The sequence below is a fragment of the Pezoporus flaviventris genome, unplaced genomic scaffold (assembly GCF_033815535.1).
Source record: "Pezoporus flaviventris isolate CSIRO_AGI_PZ_B2104156 unplaced genomic scaffold, CSIRO_AGI_Pfla_v1 ptg000078l, whole genome shotgun sequence".
NCBI classification, from domain to species: domain Eukaryota; kingdom Metazoa; phylum Chordata; class Aves; order Psittaciformes; family Psittacidae; genus Pezoporus; species Pezoporus flaviventris.
The window spans coordinates 16,998,582-17,013,745 of NW_026892626.1; the positions used below are offsets into that span (position 1 = coordinate 16,998,582).

Sequence of the window (15,164 nt, forward strand, 5' to 3'; positions counted from 1 at the left end):
ATCCCAGGAAGGCTCCTTGGGGACAAGACCTTGGCCTTGTCCAAGCCTGTGGAGGCTGGAAGGTACAAATGGAGAGCAGGGAATCCTCGAGGCTGAAAGCAGGGGGGCTTTTAGCAGCACTGTCAAGGCTCTTGTGCAGCTGAGCACTGCACATGTGGCTGCAGGGGGGTGGCTTCCATACAGGTGGCCCCCGTGTCCCTCCTGCATGTGTCCTCATCTACTGCTCCATGGCCATGAGAGCTGGATCAGACCTGACCATGGGGCAGAACGTGCTTGGTCCTTATTGTAACACTGAGTGGTGAAGGGGCTGGTGCCCCCCGCGGGGGTCCTGTGCCCCAAACGAGGAGCTGCTGCTGCTGCACCACAGTCGGTGCCAGCGGGGAGGTAGGTGCTGGGAGGAGGCACCGGGGTGTGTTGGTCTCTGTGCTGCATTCCCGGGTACTTCCGTGGCTCCAGGAGCGGGGAGGGTGCATTCCCTTTACAGGACCGGCAGCCCCGGGAGTGGGAAGGTCCCTGCGAAGGCCTCCACCTCCTCCTTCAGCGCCTTCAGCTCCTTCCGGTATTTCTCCTCCTCCAGTTTCTCCTTGAATTCCTTCAGCGTGGCCTTAGGGCTCATGTCCTTCTGCACCCGCAGCGTCAGCTCGATCCCTGCCGGGGGGAAAGATGTGATGCTCGGTGCTGTGCACCCCACTGCAGGGCTGGGGCTGCTCCCCAGAACACAGGGGAGGGAAGGGGTCGGGATGGGAGGGAAGGAGGAGGATTGGGAGGGACTCTGCCCTGGGAAACCAGCATGGGACCCCTGAGGACAAACGGAACCAAAAGGTGCATGCTTTCAGCCCAGTGCTGTGCAATAAGGGAGGGTTTGGCCGGTCCCAGCTGTGGCCAGATGTGCTCTCCCACATCCAGATGTGCAAGTGGGACAATTACTCTTCACTTCTGTGTGTGCTCTTTTGCTGGAGAAGCCTGAGCTTGCCTCAGGTGGTGCCTCCTCACCCAGAGGGGCTGCCCTGCGTTGATGCTTGGAGCTGCGAGCCTGCCCCAGCCTCACCTCTGTGGATGTACTGAGCCACCATGCGCAAATCATCCTGCTGGAAGCCACGGGAGGTGAGAGCTGGTGTCCCAAACCTCAGACCGCTGGGGCGCAGGGCACTGACATCACCTGCACCACAACAAGCCAAGTGTGACCAAACCCGGTACCAAACCCATCACACGCAAGGGGTTCAGCCTGGTTCCCAGCAGCCAGGGTGGACCTGGAGCTGGGATCCCTGCACAGCCCACAGGAGATCCCCAGCAGGTGAGGCAGGGGAAGGCAGAGCTTGTGGGATCCCTCACCAGGGCACGTGTTCTTGTTGCAGGCGATGGAGCAGAGCTCCAGCACCCTCTCAGCCCGGCTGCCATCCGTGCCTTTGCTGCGCAGGTCCACAAGGATCAGGTGGTTGTCGGTGCCCCCTGCAAAGAGAGGGGATGGTGGGGATGTGGGATCGGGGTAGGCTCTGCTCCCATGGGAAACTTCAGCAAAGAAAGACTTGGGATTCCATCGGGCCCCTGGTTCTGGGGGCAGAAGGAAGCTCAGCCCTATCCCACCACTGAGACCCATCCTCACCAGTGACGATGTTGTAGCCCAGCTCTGTCAGCGCTGTGGAGAGCACCTTGCAGTTCACCACCACTTGCTGCTGGTAGGCTTTGAACTCGGGTGTCATGGCCTGCTGCAGCGCCACAGCCACCCCTGGAGGAAGGCAGAGCAGGGTGAGTTTTGGTGCATCCCACTGGGAGAGCTGATAGGAATGTGTGGCACTGCCAGCAGAAGTCATCATGGAAGCTGAGCAAACAGGGACAGTCCCTTTCCCTAGGCAGGCTGGTGTCATTGCCATGAACACCACACCAGGGGTCAGAGCCCAGCCAAGGGCATCCTTGCCAACTCCCTTTGCCACCCAAGAGCTGGTGGCCAGCCTGGATGCATACCTGCAATGGCGTGGTTGTGGGGGCCTCCCTGCAGCCCAGGGAACACTGCCTGGTTGATGAGGCTCTCCAGGTTGTAGAGCACTTCCTTGCCTGTCTTGGGGTCCACGCTGCGGGTGCCTGCAGGAGGGGAGGGCAAGGTCACTCAGGAGGCAAGCATGGTGGTGGTTCCTCCTCAAATCTGGGCCACTCTTGGCCCTGGGAAGCTCTGCAGATGCTCCCAGACCTTCCTGCCCCCCTTCCTTCCCAGCTAGAGCAGGAATAGCTTTAACTTGCAGCCCCCCCCCAGCCTGCGGGGAGCATTTCTCCCTGCTCCTCAGCCAGGTCAGGCACCTTTGCGGTAGAAGATCATGCCGGACCTGCAGCCCCGCAGGGTCTTGTGCGTGGTGGTGGAGACGATGTCGCAGTAGTCGAAGGGAGAGGGCACCACACCTGCAGCCACGAGCCCGCTGATGTGGGCCATGTCGGCCATGAGGTAGGCGCTGTTGGCGTCAGCGATCTTCCGCATGCGGGCATAGTCCAGGTTGCGTGAGTAGCAGCTCATACCTGCAGGGAGATGGGATGGGATGTGGATGGGAGGACAGCCATGGGTCCAGGCCTACAATGGGGACAGTCAAGCGGGGGACACACATAAGCTCCTGCCAGCATGCTGCCAGGGTTTGATCCTTACCTGCTATGATCAGCTTGGGGTGGAAGAGCTGGGCGTTTGCTTCCAGCTGGTCATAGTCGATGTAACCGGTCTTGGGGTTGACCTGGGAGAGGAAGAGGAGGGTTCAGTCGCCTTGGTATGGGTGAAGATCAAGTGTAGCACCATAATAAAGAAGGGGGTGCTGGGAGAATGACACTTTCAACGCTAAGAGGCACCAACGCTTATGACAGGAGCACCCTGGAGCATCTCTCTGTACCTTATAGGGCATGGACTCGAAAAAGATCGAGGTGGCAGAGATCTTCTTCTTTTCTGTCATGAACCCATGGGTGAGATGGCCTCCATCAGGCAGGTCCAGCCCCATGATCCTGCCGTGGGGCTCCACCAGGGCTGTATACACCGCAAAGTTTGCGGGTGACCCTGCAGCAAGAGTACACCAGGACAGACAGGTATGAGTGCTGGGGCATGCAGAGGTCAGTGCAACTGGGCTGGCTCTCCTAAGCACCCCATTACCTGAGTAGGGCTGGACATTGACCCCCCACTTCTGGGGGTCGAGCCGGTATGCCTGCAGGGCTCGCTTCTGGCACAGCCTTTCCAGCTCATCTATGAACTCTGTCCCACCATAGTACCTGACAGGGAAGCATTGAACAGGGGTTAAAACCAAACCCATGACTCAGACCCATCCCAGTGATCAAGCTGGGAAGAAACTGGGATGTTGCTGCACTTGTGGCAGCCACTGGGAGAGCAGCTGCAGCAGATGTGATCCTGCTGAGACTGTCCTACATGTGGCCAAGGACAGAAGCCAAGAGGGTCAGAATGTCCCAGAGGTGAGGCCTGGTGGTTCCTCTCCCTCCCTGCAAGGGTTGGGTTTGAGTTGGGTTGGGGTCAGTTACCTCTGTCCTGGGTACCCCTCGGAGTATTTGTTGTTCAGGCAGGATCCCAGGGCCTCCAGGACCGCTCGGCTCGCAAAGTTCTCTGATGCAATTAATTCCAGCCCAAGCCTCTGCCGCTGCTTCTCCTTCTTGATGATGTTGTGCACCTTTGGGAGAGGAGAGAAACAGCTTTACCCATGCTGGCTCTGCCACAGGGAATGGAGAAAGGCTTGGAAAGGTGCTGCAGAAGGGAGATGAGATCCCTTCTTCGTACAGCTGATCATCCTGGTTTGGGTTTCTACCTGCCAGATAATTCAGCTGTCATTTGGGCTTGAGATCCATGAGCAACAGCCACATGGCCTGGCTACTCTGGTGTGGACATCAGAGCTTCAAGGAGAGGGGCATGCGCCATAGATGTGAAGTTATGACCATACAGATGGATGGAGGATGTCCTCCCTCTCGCCTCCATGCAAAGAGGGCTTGGAAGATGAATGGGTCCCCCCAGCTCAGCCTTGGGCTGTCTCCTTGCCTCATCCCTGGCTCGAGGAGGTCAGCATGAACAAAGCAGCTGCTGGGCAGAGGCCAGGAAGGGGCTCTCACCTCTGGGTCATTGGTTTCAAGTGGCTCCATCACCATGTTCCTATGGGAGGCCCAGAGCGCAGCGCTGGGGAGGCCCCCGTCACCCTGTGTTGAGTTTGCCATTCTCCTGCTGGGTCCAAGGTCACCTGCCAGTGGAGAGGAGAGTTTGTGGGGGCTTCCACACCACAATCCTACATGCAGCCTGCTCCCATCCCATATCTTCCCTGGAAAAAGCGGCTTCCTTGCTAATCTAAGACCAATCCATTAATCACAGTGCTTAATATCTGATTCCCTCCCATCACTGCCTCACCTGGGCTCCCCCCTCCCAGCTCTACAGTGCGTGATTAAACAACGCAGGCTGTGTAATTTGAAAGGCAGCGAGGTGCTCATACCCACAGACCTCAGTTTTCATGCATAGTGCATCCCCCCCAGCATGGTTAAACCTCTCTGCTGCTTTCCCTTGTGCACAGCCAGGAGGGCAAATCTCCAACAGGTCTGAGTCCTGCCCCAAACCCTAACTGAAGCGAGCATGGCTGGAACTGCACCCTGGGAGGCAGCAGCTCTGGCTTCATAGCTCATGTAATGCCCAGGCCTGGCAGCAGCTCTCTGGCCCCATCAGTGCGACCACTGCTCCTGGGCAGACATGACAGCCCCCTTACTGCCTTGGCTGAGAACAATGCCTCCTTTTACCCATTAACCATGGGAGGCCAGCAAAGGGCCGTGAGCAGGTTGTTAAGCAACCACACTTAGTTTGCTCATGCCAAGCTGCTAAAGTCTATTCAGCGCAGGGCTGCTGTGCACTGGCTTCGCTGGACTGCGGTGCTCGGCTGCTCTCCTACCTGAGTCTGGGGCCTCACTGGCAGGGTGGGAATTCCCACATTCAGAAACGCTTGGGCTGGGCACAGTGCTCTGGGTGGGAGCAGCACGGCTGGGTCCAGCACGTCCCCCCCAGCACGGGTCACTGCAGGGTTTGCACCCAGCGCCTTCGGCGAACCTGCAGAAAGCTCAGGGTAAACAAAGCTCCCCATTCCCTAGCCAGGAAAAGCCCCCATTTCCACCCTCTTATTGGGACACCGGTTTAACCCCGGCAGTGATGAACCCCAGCCCTGAGGCTCCATCTCCGCCTGGCTCTGTGCCCCCCCGATCCCGGCTCCATCACCTCCCGCACCCCCCGTATTGACAGCGGTGGTTGAAGACAGCGCTGCCCGCCCGGCTCTCCCTCTCCCTGCCCGCCCCGCACGCCTCCTACCCGCCCGCAGCGCTGCGCCGAAGCCCGGTCCCGCTCGGCGGCGCCTAGCATACCCCGCTCGGACACGCCCCTGCGCGCATCGGCCAATCAGCGTCTCGCTCCGCCCCGCTAGCCCGGTGGCGGGACACACCCTCCAGGTATCTAGACCAATCAGCGCCGCGCTCTTCCCCTTTCCCCCGTCCTATTGGCCCGCGCCGAGGCGGAGCTGGCGGCGTTACCAGCACGCGGTCGGTGGGGTGCGGGTGACCTTGGCCGTGGCAGGGGCTCTGCTGGCACCCCATTGCTGGCACCCCACTGCTGCCATTGTCCACTGCTGCCGTCACCCCACTGCTGCCGTCACCCCACTGCTGCCGTCACCCCCCCGTTGGCACCCCACTGCTGCCATTGTCCCACTGCTGCCGTCACCCCACCGCTGGCACCGCACCGCTGGCACCCCACTGCTGCCGTCACCCCATGCTGCTGTCATCCTGTAGGTCCAGCCCTGCTGTGCACCCCAGAGGGCCCCCCACCAGCCCTAGGGTGTTTCCAGTGATCTGGGGGTGCCTCTTGCCTCCCCCATGAACTGGAGGATGGGGCTCCACCACCCTGCCCTCGAGGGCCTGGCCATGCTGCTGGCCAAAGCCCTGTGTGTGCTATGCCAGGCCATAGCATGGGTCAGCCACTGCTGTGAGGAGCAGAGCTTGTTCCTGGTGGGCATCCTGGTGCCCCGGAGGAAGGAAGCAGCCCTGGGGGGATGTGTGGTGCAGGCAGGAGAGGTGCTGTGTGTTCTCTGAGCATCAAATCCGAGGGAGTGGATGGGCTCAGGCAAGCTGTGGCTGCAGGGATTCAGGGGTTAAATCAATGCAACCAAAATTGAGGAACAAGATTAGGGAATAAGTGATCCTACTAAATTCCTCGTGATCCCAAGCCATGGCAAAATGGGATGAGGCAGCATGAGTCACTCTGCAGAGGAGCACTGTCTCAGTGGGGAGGCAGCCAGGAGGTGAGAGCAGTGGGCAGAGTGGTGACGGAGCGGTGAGAGCTGCCCCTGGGAGCTGCAGAGGTGGGTATGGGAGTGAGGGGAATGGTGGGTGCACTGGGAGCGTGGTGTGAGGGGCTGATGGTGACACCAGAACTCACCTTTAGGGTCATCCTGCTGTTGGAGTGCACCTCCCTGGAAGGTACTTGCTGAAGGAACAATCTTTTGACTCAATCTTTCTCAGTCTTGACGGGTTTTGCTATCTGAATTTGTTAGTGGGCATCTAAAGAAGATGCATTAGAGCAGCAGGGTTTGGGGTTCCCACACTGGCCCGTGTCAGATTGCTGCTGCAGGCTGATTTACTGGCACACGGTGCCCAGAGAAGCTGTGGCTGCCCCATCCCTGACAGTCTTCAAGGCCAGGTTGGACACAGGGGCTTGGAGCAACCTGCTCTGGTGGAAGGTGTCCCTGCCCAATCCAACCCACTCTGATTCTATGACTATGGAGGTGTTGTTCTCACAGTGCCAATGCCAGTAACAAAACCTGGGTTGTTTTCTCTGGTCACAGTGATTTCTGTGATGTGCAGAAGTTACAGAGAAGGATTTATATTAATTATACACAACTGGTTTTGCACACACATTTTGTGTGCAGTTACTAGTGACGATTTTCACCTCTCTGGAACCGTAGGAGCTGCAGATAAGGGCCATGTGTGCTGTTGTGATTTCAGGACTGCTTGCTCATGATGGACAGCGTCTCTTCTTCCCCTCCACTCTTCTCTGCCAGTTTCCCCACTGACCAGCCTGAGAACACCACTGCCTATGATGAGTACTCCAGCCTCCAGAAGAGCATGCATGTCCTCTCCATGGTGGTGTACAGCATCGCCTGTTTGCTGGGGGTGACAGGCAACGGCCTTGTCATCTGGATCACAGGCTTCAAGATGAAGAAGACGGTGAACTCAGTCTGGTTCCTCAACCTGGCCATTGCAGACTTCATCTTCACCTTTTTCCTGCCCCTCAGCATCGCCTACACCGCCCTGGGCTTCCATTGGCCGTTTGGGAAGCTCCTGTGCAAGCTGAACAGCACCATCGCCTTCCTCAACATGTTTGCCAGCGTCTTCCTCCTGACAGTCATCAGCATGGACCGCTGCGTTTCTGTAGCCTTTCCTGTCTGGTCTCACAACCGCCGGAGCCCGGAGCTGGCAGCCAGGATCGCGGTGGGGACGTGGGTCCTGGCGCTGCTCCTCAGCTCCCCGTACCTCGTCTTTCGGGACACTGCACTCAGTTCCAGGAACAGCACCAGCTGCTACAATAATTTTGCCCTGTCCGATGACTACTCATCCGAGGCAACACGGAGGCTGTGGAGGATAAGGCATAAAGCCATGATCATAACACGATTCTTATGCGGGTTCCTCATCCCTTTCATGGTGATCCTCATCTGCTACAGCATCGTTGCCATCAAGCTGAAGAGGCGGCAGTTAGCCAGCTCTGCGAAGCCATACAGAATCATCATCGCTGTCACAGTCTCATTCTTCCTCTGTTATTTCCCCTATCATGTCTTCTCCTTGCTGGAAATATCCAAAAACTCTTCCAGTCCTGAGATGAAAATGGCCCTTTACATCGGGATCCCCTTGGTTTCCAGTCTCGCTTTCTTCAACAGCTGCATCAACCCCATCCTGTACGTATTTGTGGGGCCGGATTTCAAGGAGAAGTTCTGCCAGTCCATCCTGTCGACCTTTGAAGGGGCCTTCAGTGAGGAGTCGGTCCTGGGCAGCCTCACCAGCCGGAGGAAGTCCAGGTCTGCTTCTGAAGTGGAGGTCCCGAGGGTCTGAGCGGGTGCTGGTGTGGAGGGGGCAGTTCTTTCTCTGCACTGTCACCTCGTTTCAGAGCTACAACCACAGGACTGGGGGCTGCAAAAGACTGTGCTGGCTAACGAAGTGTGATCCGGTGTTTTGGGGGTACATCAAGCATACTATGACTTAGTACACTATGGAAAGGAAACAACTCTGTGGAGCTGCAGCAGTGTGTGTCAAAGTAGTAGCATTTTACTCCCTTTGCCACTTCCTTGGGGACAAATCTTGTTAGCATCTCTGCTGGGTTCACCTGCAGCCTGCGGCACATTTGCATATGGCAAACCACAGGGAGATTTTCTTCCTTGCCTTTACCAGACTTTCCTGGCAGCTCATCTTCACTGGGGTTCCACCAGATGGGAAATCAGCTGCAGCTGCATGTGGCTGCACTGGAGATGTATGGCTGCACCAGCATTTCATCTGTCCAGAGGAGAAAAGGAGGGAGGGGAGAGCTATTTCATAAGTCCCTGGTAATTAAACTCATCTTTTCTCTCCTCAGATATGAGGTTGAAGTATTTGTTGTGCTCCAGTTACTCAGGTTCGAAGTACAGTGGAACTGTTTCTGAGCAATGCTTGGCTGTGTTCGCGTTTGACGTGTTTCTGGCCCTTAAATAGCAGAGATCTGACATTTTGTACTGGTGGTGAATGAATATTAAATCCCAATAAACTTAGGTAAAACATACTCAGCCTCTTGTGTTGTGATAAAGGACTTGATCCAACCTGACTGAACACACTCGTCTTCAGTAACAGAACAACTAGATAAAAAGATTAACTACCCAGAATTTGGAAACAAACCACTGGCAATAGCAGCAAAACCCATGACTGAAGCAGACAGGACTCGACCTGGGTGTGAAGACTTGGGGCACCCTGTCCTTGTGGACCTGATTGCCAGACCATGGTTATGGCTTATCACTGAGTTTCAAGGCTTTTGGTACATTTGAAAAGCAGTGGTTTGAAGGAGGAAGAAGAGCTGAGCTGGGTCTGGTCAAGGTCCACATTTGCAGACTGCTCAGGGTAAGATGGTGGGTGAGTGGGTGGGTTTGGGGGGGTGGTTCTTCCCAGGCTTGATCAAGCTCTGAAACTCTGTTTTTTTTTAAGTAGAAAATGATGGTCATGTAAAAGGGAGTGATGGCTGGAAAACCCTCTGGCTCCCAGCCTAAAGAGATGAGTGTACACGTACCTCACTACTCTGCATGGATGACGTTACCAAGTGAGAGCTGTCACTTGAAGATGCTGGGATTAATTCTGGGTCTGCTGGGCCATGCAATATTAAATGAAGGTCGTGATCTTACAGGCATGCATGTACTTAACCTTAAATTCATGCATAAACCCTCTGAGAACAGGGAGTGTAACAACACCATCCATATGTCAAGCCTGAGTGAACAGAGGGATTTACCCTTTGCCACAAATTGCTGCCTGTCATCCTGATAAGACTGCAATGTTTGCTATGCAACGTGCAACTCCGGGGCTATTTACTTGCTCCTGGTGGTAAGCTACAGCATCGATTGCCACGTCAAGGTTGTGCAAAGCAGTGTTTGCTCTTTGTGGTGCTTCTTATCTCTTTGCAGAGCTCACGTAATTCCTTGTGACAGGAGTCTCTCAGTGTTGGACCAGGCCTCAGACTCCTGTCATGCTCCTCTCCTCACCCCAGCACCCTTGAAGGGTCAGGACTTGAAGGTAAGAAAGAGAATTTTATGGGTCATTTGGACATCCAAGGTGGGTACAGGATTCCCATGGGACAACATCATTTAAGTGAAGCAGAGTGTCTAGGTGATGTAAGGAATTACCATTGGAATACCAGCAGGTATCTAACCAGGGCTCCATCTCCTCCTGGTACCCCAGCAAAACCCAGCACACCTCTTGAGCAGCAGCTCTGATGTCTTCGACTCCAGACCTGAGACAAAGTTGCTCCTTCTCTCTCTTGCAATATCCCCACCAAGGAAGTTGCTTCCACTCCAAGCAGCACGTTATTACACCTAAGGAAAACAGCGTGTCCTTAAGAAGATTAATGTCTCCCTGCATGGTGGGGATGGGATGCAGAAAGTTTTCAGACTGCCATTCCTGAGAACCTGCCAAATTCTGCTGGGAGCAAAAAGGGGGAAGTGAATGTTTTATCAGTGGTAATGGCCATTGCTGTATTGCTGAGAGATGGGTCTGTCATCTTGGGTCTGATCCCTTTGTGCAATGAGAAACCATGCTGACATCAGTACTGGGTCAGGCTGCCAAAGGACTGGTTCCAAAGTAAATCTCCTGTTGTATTGAGCTCCCTGCTGTTCAGACTATTTCATTATCACAGTGATAATTGTGATAGTCCCTCATTCCCAACCAGGAAGCAGGCTGTTCATTCCCTCTGATCCCTCTGTTTATCATGTGTTTATCTAGAAAAGCTTGGACAAAAATGAAAAGGGGGGAAATCTTTTCCAAAGGCATGGAAGTAATCCAGAGAGGTTGAACAACTCTCCTGGCAGCTGCGTCCTGCTGTGACGCAGCTCTGCTCTCAAGGCTCTTGTGGATGGGATGGGATGGGTGGAACAGCCTGAACCCCCCAGTATTTGCAGTCATTGAGAAAGGAGCGGAACCCGCTGGCCAGCCCTGCTGGCACAAGGCCCTCATTGGTCCCATGGAGGGGCTGACCCAGCAGCCCCGCTCATACAAATCTGGGGTGTGCAGAGCCATCGGGCCTGAGGGTTTTAGGCAGAGCTATTGGGGCCTGTGGAGTTTGGCTGTGCACAGGGGAGACAAGGAGCTCATGGCAAATGGTAGTTCAAGAGGAGAAGGTATTTTCTCCTTGGGACCTGGATGAAAGCATGGAAATAGAAACTGGGCTCAGAATGGTTAAGAGGAAAGAGGGTAGGAGTGGGAACAAAAACCATCAGGTGATGGTAGGTGTAAATGAGTGGGAGGGAGACTGCAGCAGGTCAGGAAGATCTTGTTAAGGGGAACTTAATGAGACTATAAAAGCTGCTGTGAAAGTCAGCAGCTCCCAGGCCTTTCCTCTGGTGAACCTCTCCTGGTGAGTAATGTTTTTAAGTGTCCTACTCTTGAGTTTGGGGAATTAACTTGTTAGATAAGGTAAAGCAAAAGACAGCGCATGGAGGTCCGATAGCAGAGCCTCTTCCAGAGGTTGCTGAAATCAGGCAGGAAGCAATGTGGAAAATTAGAGGACCGGTACTGGTAAAAAGCTTCTCTGTGAAGCAGAGCTATTGGCAGTGCTGTTAGCTTGTGGTGCAGGCCAAACCTTACCCAGGTCTCCCAGCCTTTCTGTGTAGCAGATGGGTGTGGGTTCCAGCCAGTGAGGGAATTATCTGCTCATCCAGAGTAGGTCCGGGTTGGCACAAACTGTTGCACATCTGGGGTGCTCTTTGCTGGTTGAAATTTGCTTATTCCCTGCACCTCTGCCAGCTTCCAATTAGCTGTGTGGGGCAGGACTGGCAGCAAACCTTTCCTCCACATCCCCTAGTCTCTCTGTGCATCTGCACATGCAAAGTGCAGGATCCTTCTGCCCAGAATTCAGCTTTAATTTGTAAGCTTGCTCTGCAGTGACCAGTGACAAACTCAAGCCCTTCCTGTATGTTCACTCAATGTCTATACAGGGTACAATGCTTGTGCTCTGAAGAGGAGCTGTCACAGTGCAGTAAATGTCAAGTCACGCTAGAACCCAGTAGGTAGGACAGAGAGGAACGGGCAGTAGTTCGTGTTTGGCACTAACTAACTATTCCAGCTCCTAAAATGCCATGGATTCACTGTCCAGTTCAACCACCTTTTTGTCTAAAGGCAAAAAGCCTATCTGCAAACAGGAGGTGCTGGATGCTATCGGGCAGTTACGCAGACTTTGCAGGACAATTGCCCACCAACACAGCAAAGAGCATCTGTGACCAAAGGAAGAGGGACTGTTGCTGGTCTTTGTTTTAGGGCAGTGTTTGTTCAAACCCTTGCCCTCTCATCCAGGTTGAGCTGTTTGTCTGTGCAGTGACTTGTTAAACAGCAGGTATTCAAACAAGCCTCTCATCCCTCTGTTTGAAGGCTGGTTGGAGATAACCCTGTGTTCATGCTGAAGCGGCAGCTCCGTTACTCATTGCAGACTGAGCCAGAACGAAGAGTGTGGTTAGAAACAGAGGAACAAACAGCTCAGTGAGCCTTTCAGCCAAAGCTTCATGACTCAGGAGGAGCAGGATGGCAACAACATGAGCTGGTGCCTATTTCCTGCAGACAGCCAAGCCACGGCTAGCTAGTAAGATCTAATATAAAGCAATATGAGAGTGCTCTGTACTTAGACAACATTTGTTCTCTGCTCTGGGGCTTTTTTCTAAGACACTCTGGTTCCCAGATGCAGGGAATGCTATTTTTCATGTCACACCCAAGAAATGATACTCCTCCTTTCCCTTGATTTACAGCTGCTTTGAGTTCTGCCTCCCTCATGGTAATATCCAAGCCAAGAAATTAGACATGGTTGTTCCCAAGGCAGTAAAGCTGAAGGCACAGGATGGAGGTGGTGGCCTTTAGGCTGTGTGTGGAGGTGCCTGTGCTGCAGATCCCCCCAGTAGGCTCTGAGGGGCTGTGTGGGATAGAGGATGTTTTCGGGATGCCTCATAGGACGGAGCATTGGGTGAGACCAAACCTCTTCACAGGGCTCCGTTAGGATAAGATCAAAGCATGCCTTTGCTGTAGCGTGTCTGATGGTGTTGCTGTCAGGTGGTTTGGTAGGTGAGCTTTAACATCCACCTTTTGCTATGAAAAACCAACCCAAATCAAACAAAAAAGAAGCCCATCTGACTGAGCAGTTGATGGATGGAGCTCAGGAAAGTGGATGGCAGCAGCGTTTGTCTTCTCTCAGGTGATGGACACAGGTTGTTACCACCCAACCTTGGCTGGACTAGGTGCACACCTCTGCTTGCCAGGGCAGCATCTGGCTTAAGAGCAACAAATCTCTGAGAGCCTGTATTTCACAGGCAGCAAATGTTTGGAATTCCTTAGATGAGTGCTAATTGAATCCTTGTAAAGGAAATCGACCCCGGGTGCTCATCCTGGAGCAGCCCTTTGTTAAACTCTTAGCATGTGGGTAGCATATTGTGAAATTAACACATCCCTCCCTCCTGGGAGCTGTGATTTAAACTCACATTGCTCTGGCCAGGCAAACAGAGGTGGGGAAGAAATGGATTTGCTCTAAGCAAACAAAGGCAGTAGCCTTCTAAAAAGGACCAGAAAGAGTCTTTAAGTTCCTAGTCCTGTGGTTTGCTTAAGCAATGGCAGGAATTTGGGACAGCACAAATCAAGCAGTCAGCAAATTCTGGGTGCCCTAGGGTATTGCAAAATCCTTTTGGGGAAGGCGGCTGATTGCATTATGGGTCTGTGCTTTGCCGTGTGTTGTCTCTAGCTGTTCTGCCTTAAACTGCTCTGCCACGCTACCCTGTAGTGAAACCCTGCGTAAAGACTGATGCCGAGAGGGAAATCTCTGCTGTTCTGTGAAGAGGTTAACAAAAAGCTTAAAGCTCCTTCCCAGTCGTCCAAAAAAGCCCCAAACCAACAACAAAAAAAATCCCTATTACAGTCAATTACCCTGAACCAACAAAAAAATAGACTGAATAAAATGGTTTGGTTTGGAAGGGACCATAAAGATCATCCATCTAGTTGTGAGGTATTAGGACAGGTCTATTCTCTGACCCTTAGGTGCAATTCAGAAGAGCCTCTAGAAAAGGCAGAGGATCACTGCTGCCTCCCTGAGGGTACAGACTCATGGCCTCCCTGCTGATGTGGTTCCCTGCTCTCTCCACCTCGCAGCAGCTCCAGGTTAAATTGTTCTCCTTGGCCTGATCCGAGCCTGTTGAAAACACACAAAGGAAGGAGATAAGGAATCAAGCAATAAGCAAAAGCTGTGAAATACAGGGAAACACTGCCCCGTGAATATTTAATATGGAAAATACAGCTTGTAATGAAATGGCAGGAATGTAAACGCTGCCCTTTTGCAGGCACATTGGGTGAGCAGTCCTGGCAACCATGGTTTCTTTCTCCATGGTAAAGGCAGCACAGACAGAAGCATCTGCTGGGTGCTCAAATCATAGAGAATCATAGAATGTTTTGGGTTGGAAAGGACCTTAAGATCATCCAGTTCCACCCCCCTGCCATGGGCAGGGACACCTCACACTAAACCATAGCACCCAAGGCTCTGTCCAACCTGGCCTTGAACACCACCAGGGATGGAGCATTCACAACCTCCCGGGGCAACCCATTCCAGTGCCTCACCACCCTAACAGGAAAGAATTTCCTCCTTATATCCAATCTAAACTTCCCCTCTTTCAGTTTGAACCCATTACCCCTTGTCCTGTCACTACAGTCCCTAACGAAATGTCCCTCCCCAGCATCCCTATAGGCCCCCTTCAGATACTGGAAGGCTGCTCTGAGGTCTCCAGGCAGCCTTCTCTTCTCCAGGCTGAACAGCCCCAACTTCCTCAGCCTGTCTTCATACGGGAGGTGCTCCAGCCCCTGATCATCCTCGTGGCCTCCTCTGGACTTGTTCCAACAGTTCCATGTCCTTTTTATGTTGAGGACACCAGAACTGCACACAATGCTCCAGGTGAGGTCTCACAAGAGCAGAGTAGAGGGGCAGGATCACCTCCTTGGACCTGCTGGTCACTCTCCTTTTGATGCAGCCCAGGATACGGTTGCTTTCTGGGCTGCGAGCGCACACTGAAGCCGGCTCATGTTCATTTTCTCATCACCCAACACCCCCAAGTCCTCCTCCTTGGGCTGCTCTGAATCTCTTCTCTGCTCAACTGCAGCTGTGCCTGGGATTGCTCCAACCCAGGTGCAGAACCTTGCACTTGGCATGGTTAAACTCCGTAAGGCTGGCATCAGCCCACCTCACAAGCGTGTCGAGGTCCCTCTGCTATAGGGGAATTAGGGCTGGAAAGGACCTTAAGGTTATCTTGTTCCAGCCCCGCTCAAAGCCTTGCTCCAATGCGCCCTCCAGCCTAGCAATGATGATGTTGAATTCTTACTTGTGATAAAAGAGTACCCGATTATGGAATGATTTGTACCTTCATGCTAAAATTCCGATC

At 53.7% G+C, this 15,164-nt stretch overlaps 2 protein-coding genes across 4 annotated transcripts in view; one reads left to right on the plus strand and one right to left on the minus strand.

Annotated features, from left to right (window-relative positions):
- Positions 1–338: 338 nt before the first annotated feature.
- The window catches only part of SHMT1 (serine hydroxymethyltransferase 1), a 64,590-nt gene continuing 49,764 nt past the window's right edge, over positions 339–15,164 (minus strand). Inside the window, exons 1-12 of one of the 3 annotated variants that reach the window (XM_061473157.1) lie at positions 5,281–5,285; positions 4,078–4,204; positions 3,499–3,644; positions 3,119–3,234; positions 2,865–3,025; positions 2,630–2,711; positions 2,293–2,505; positions 1,963–2,079; positions 1,604–1,726; positions 1,333–1,449; positions 1,049–1,159; positions 339–648 (exon numbers count right to left, since the gene is read on the minus strand). In XM_061473157.1, coding sequence (XP_061329141.1) covers positions 479–648; positions 1,049–1,159; positions 1,333–1,449; positions 1,604–1,726; positions 1,963–2,079; positions 2,293–2,505; positions 2,630–2,711; positions 2,865–3,025; positions 3,119–3,234; positions 3,499–3,644; positions 4,078–4,179 — 1,458 coding nt within the window. In that variant the 5' untranslated portion in view covers positions 4,180–4,204; positions 5,281–5,285 and the 3' untranslated portion in view covers positions 339–478. The other 2 variants (XM_061473158.1, XM_061473156.1) reach the window with 2 other exon arrangements.
- On the plus strand, positions 5,994–8,324 carry LOC133279692 (chemerin-like receptor 1). The gene is made up of 2 exons (XM_061473642.1): positions 5,994–6,347; positions 6,991–8,324. Exon 2 carries the CDS (start codon positions 7,003–7,005, stop codon positions 8,089–8,091), a length of 1,089 nt encoding a protein of 362 aa, XP_061329626.1. The 5' UTR covers positions 5,994–6,347; positions 6,991–7,002; the 3' UTR covers positions 8,092–8,324.

Bases quoted from the DNA above. Each gene is read 5' to 3' on its own strand.
- LOC133279692 (XM_061473642.1), top strand. From the start codon at position 7,003: ATGATGGACAGCGTCTCTTCTTCCCCTCCACTCTTCTCTGCCAGTTTC.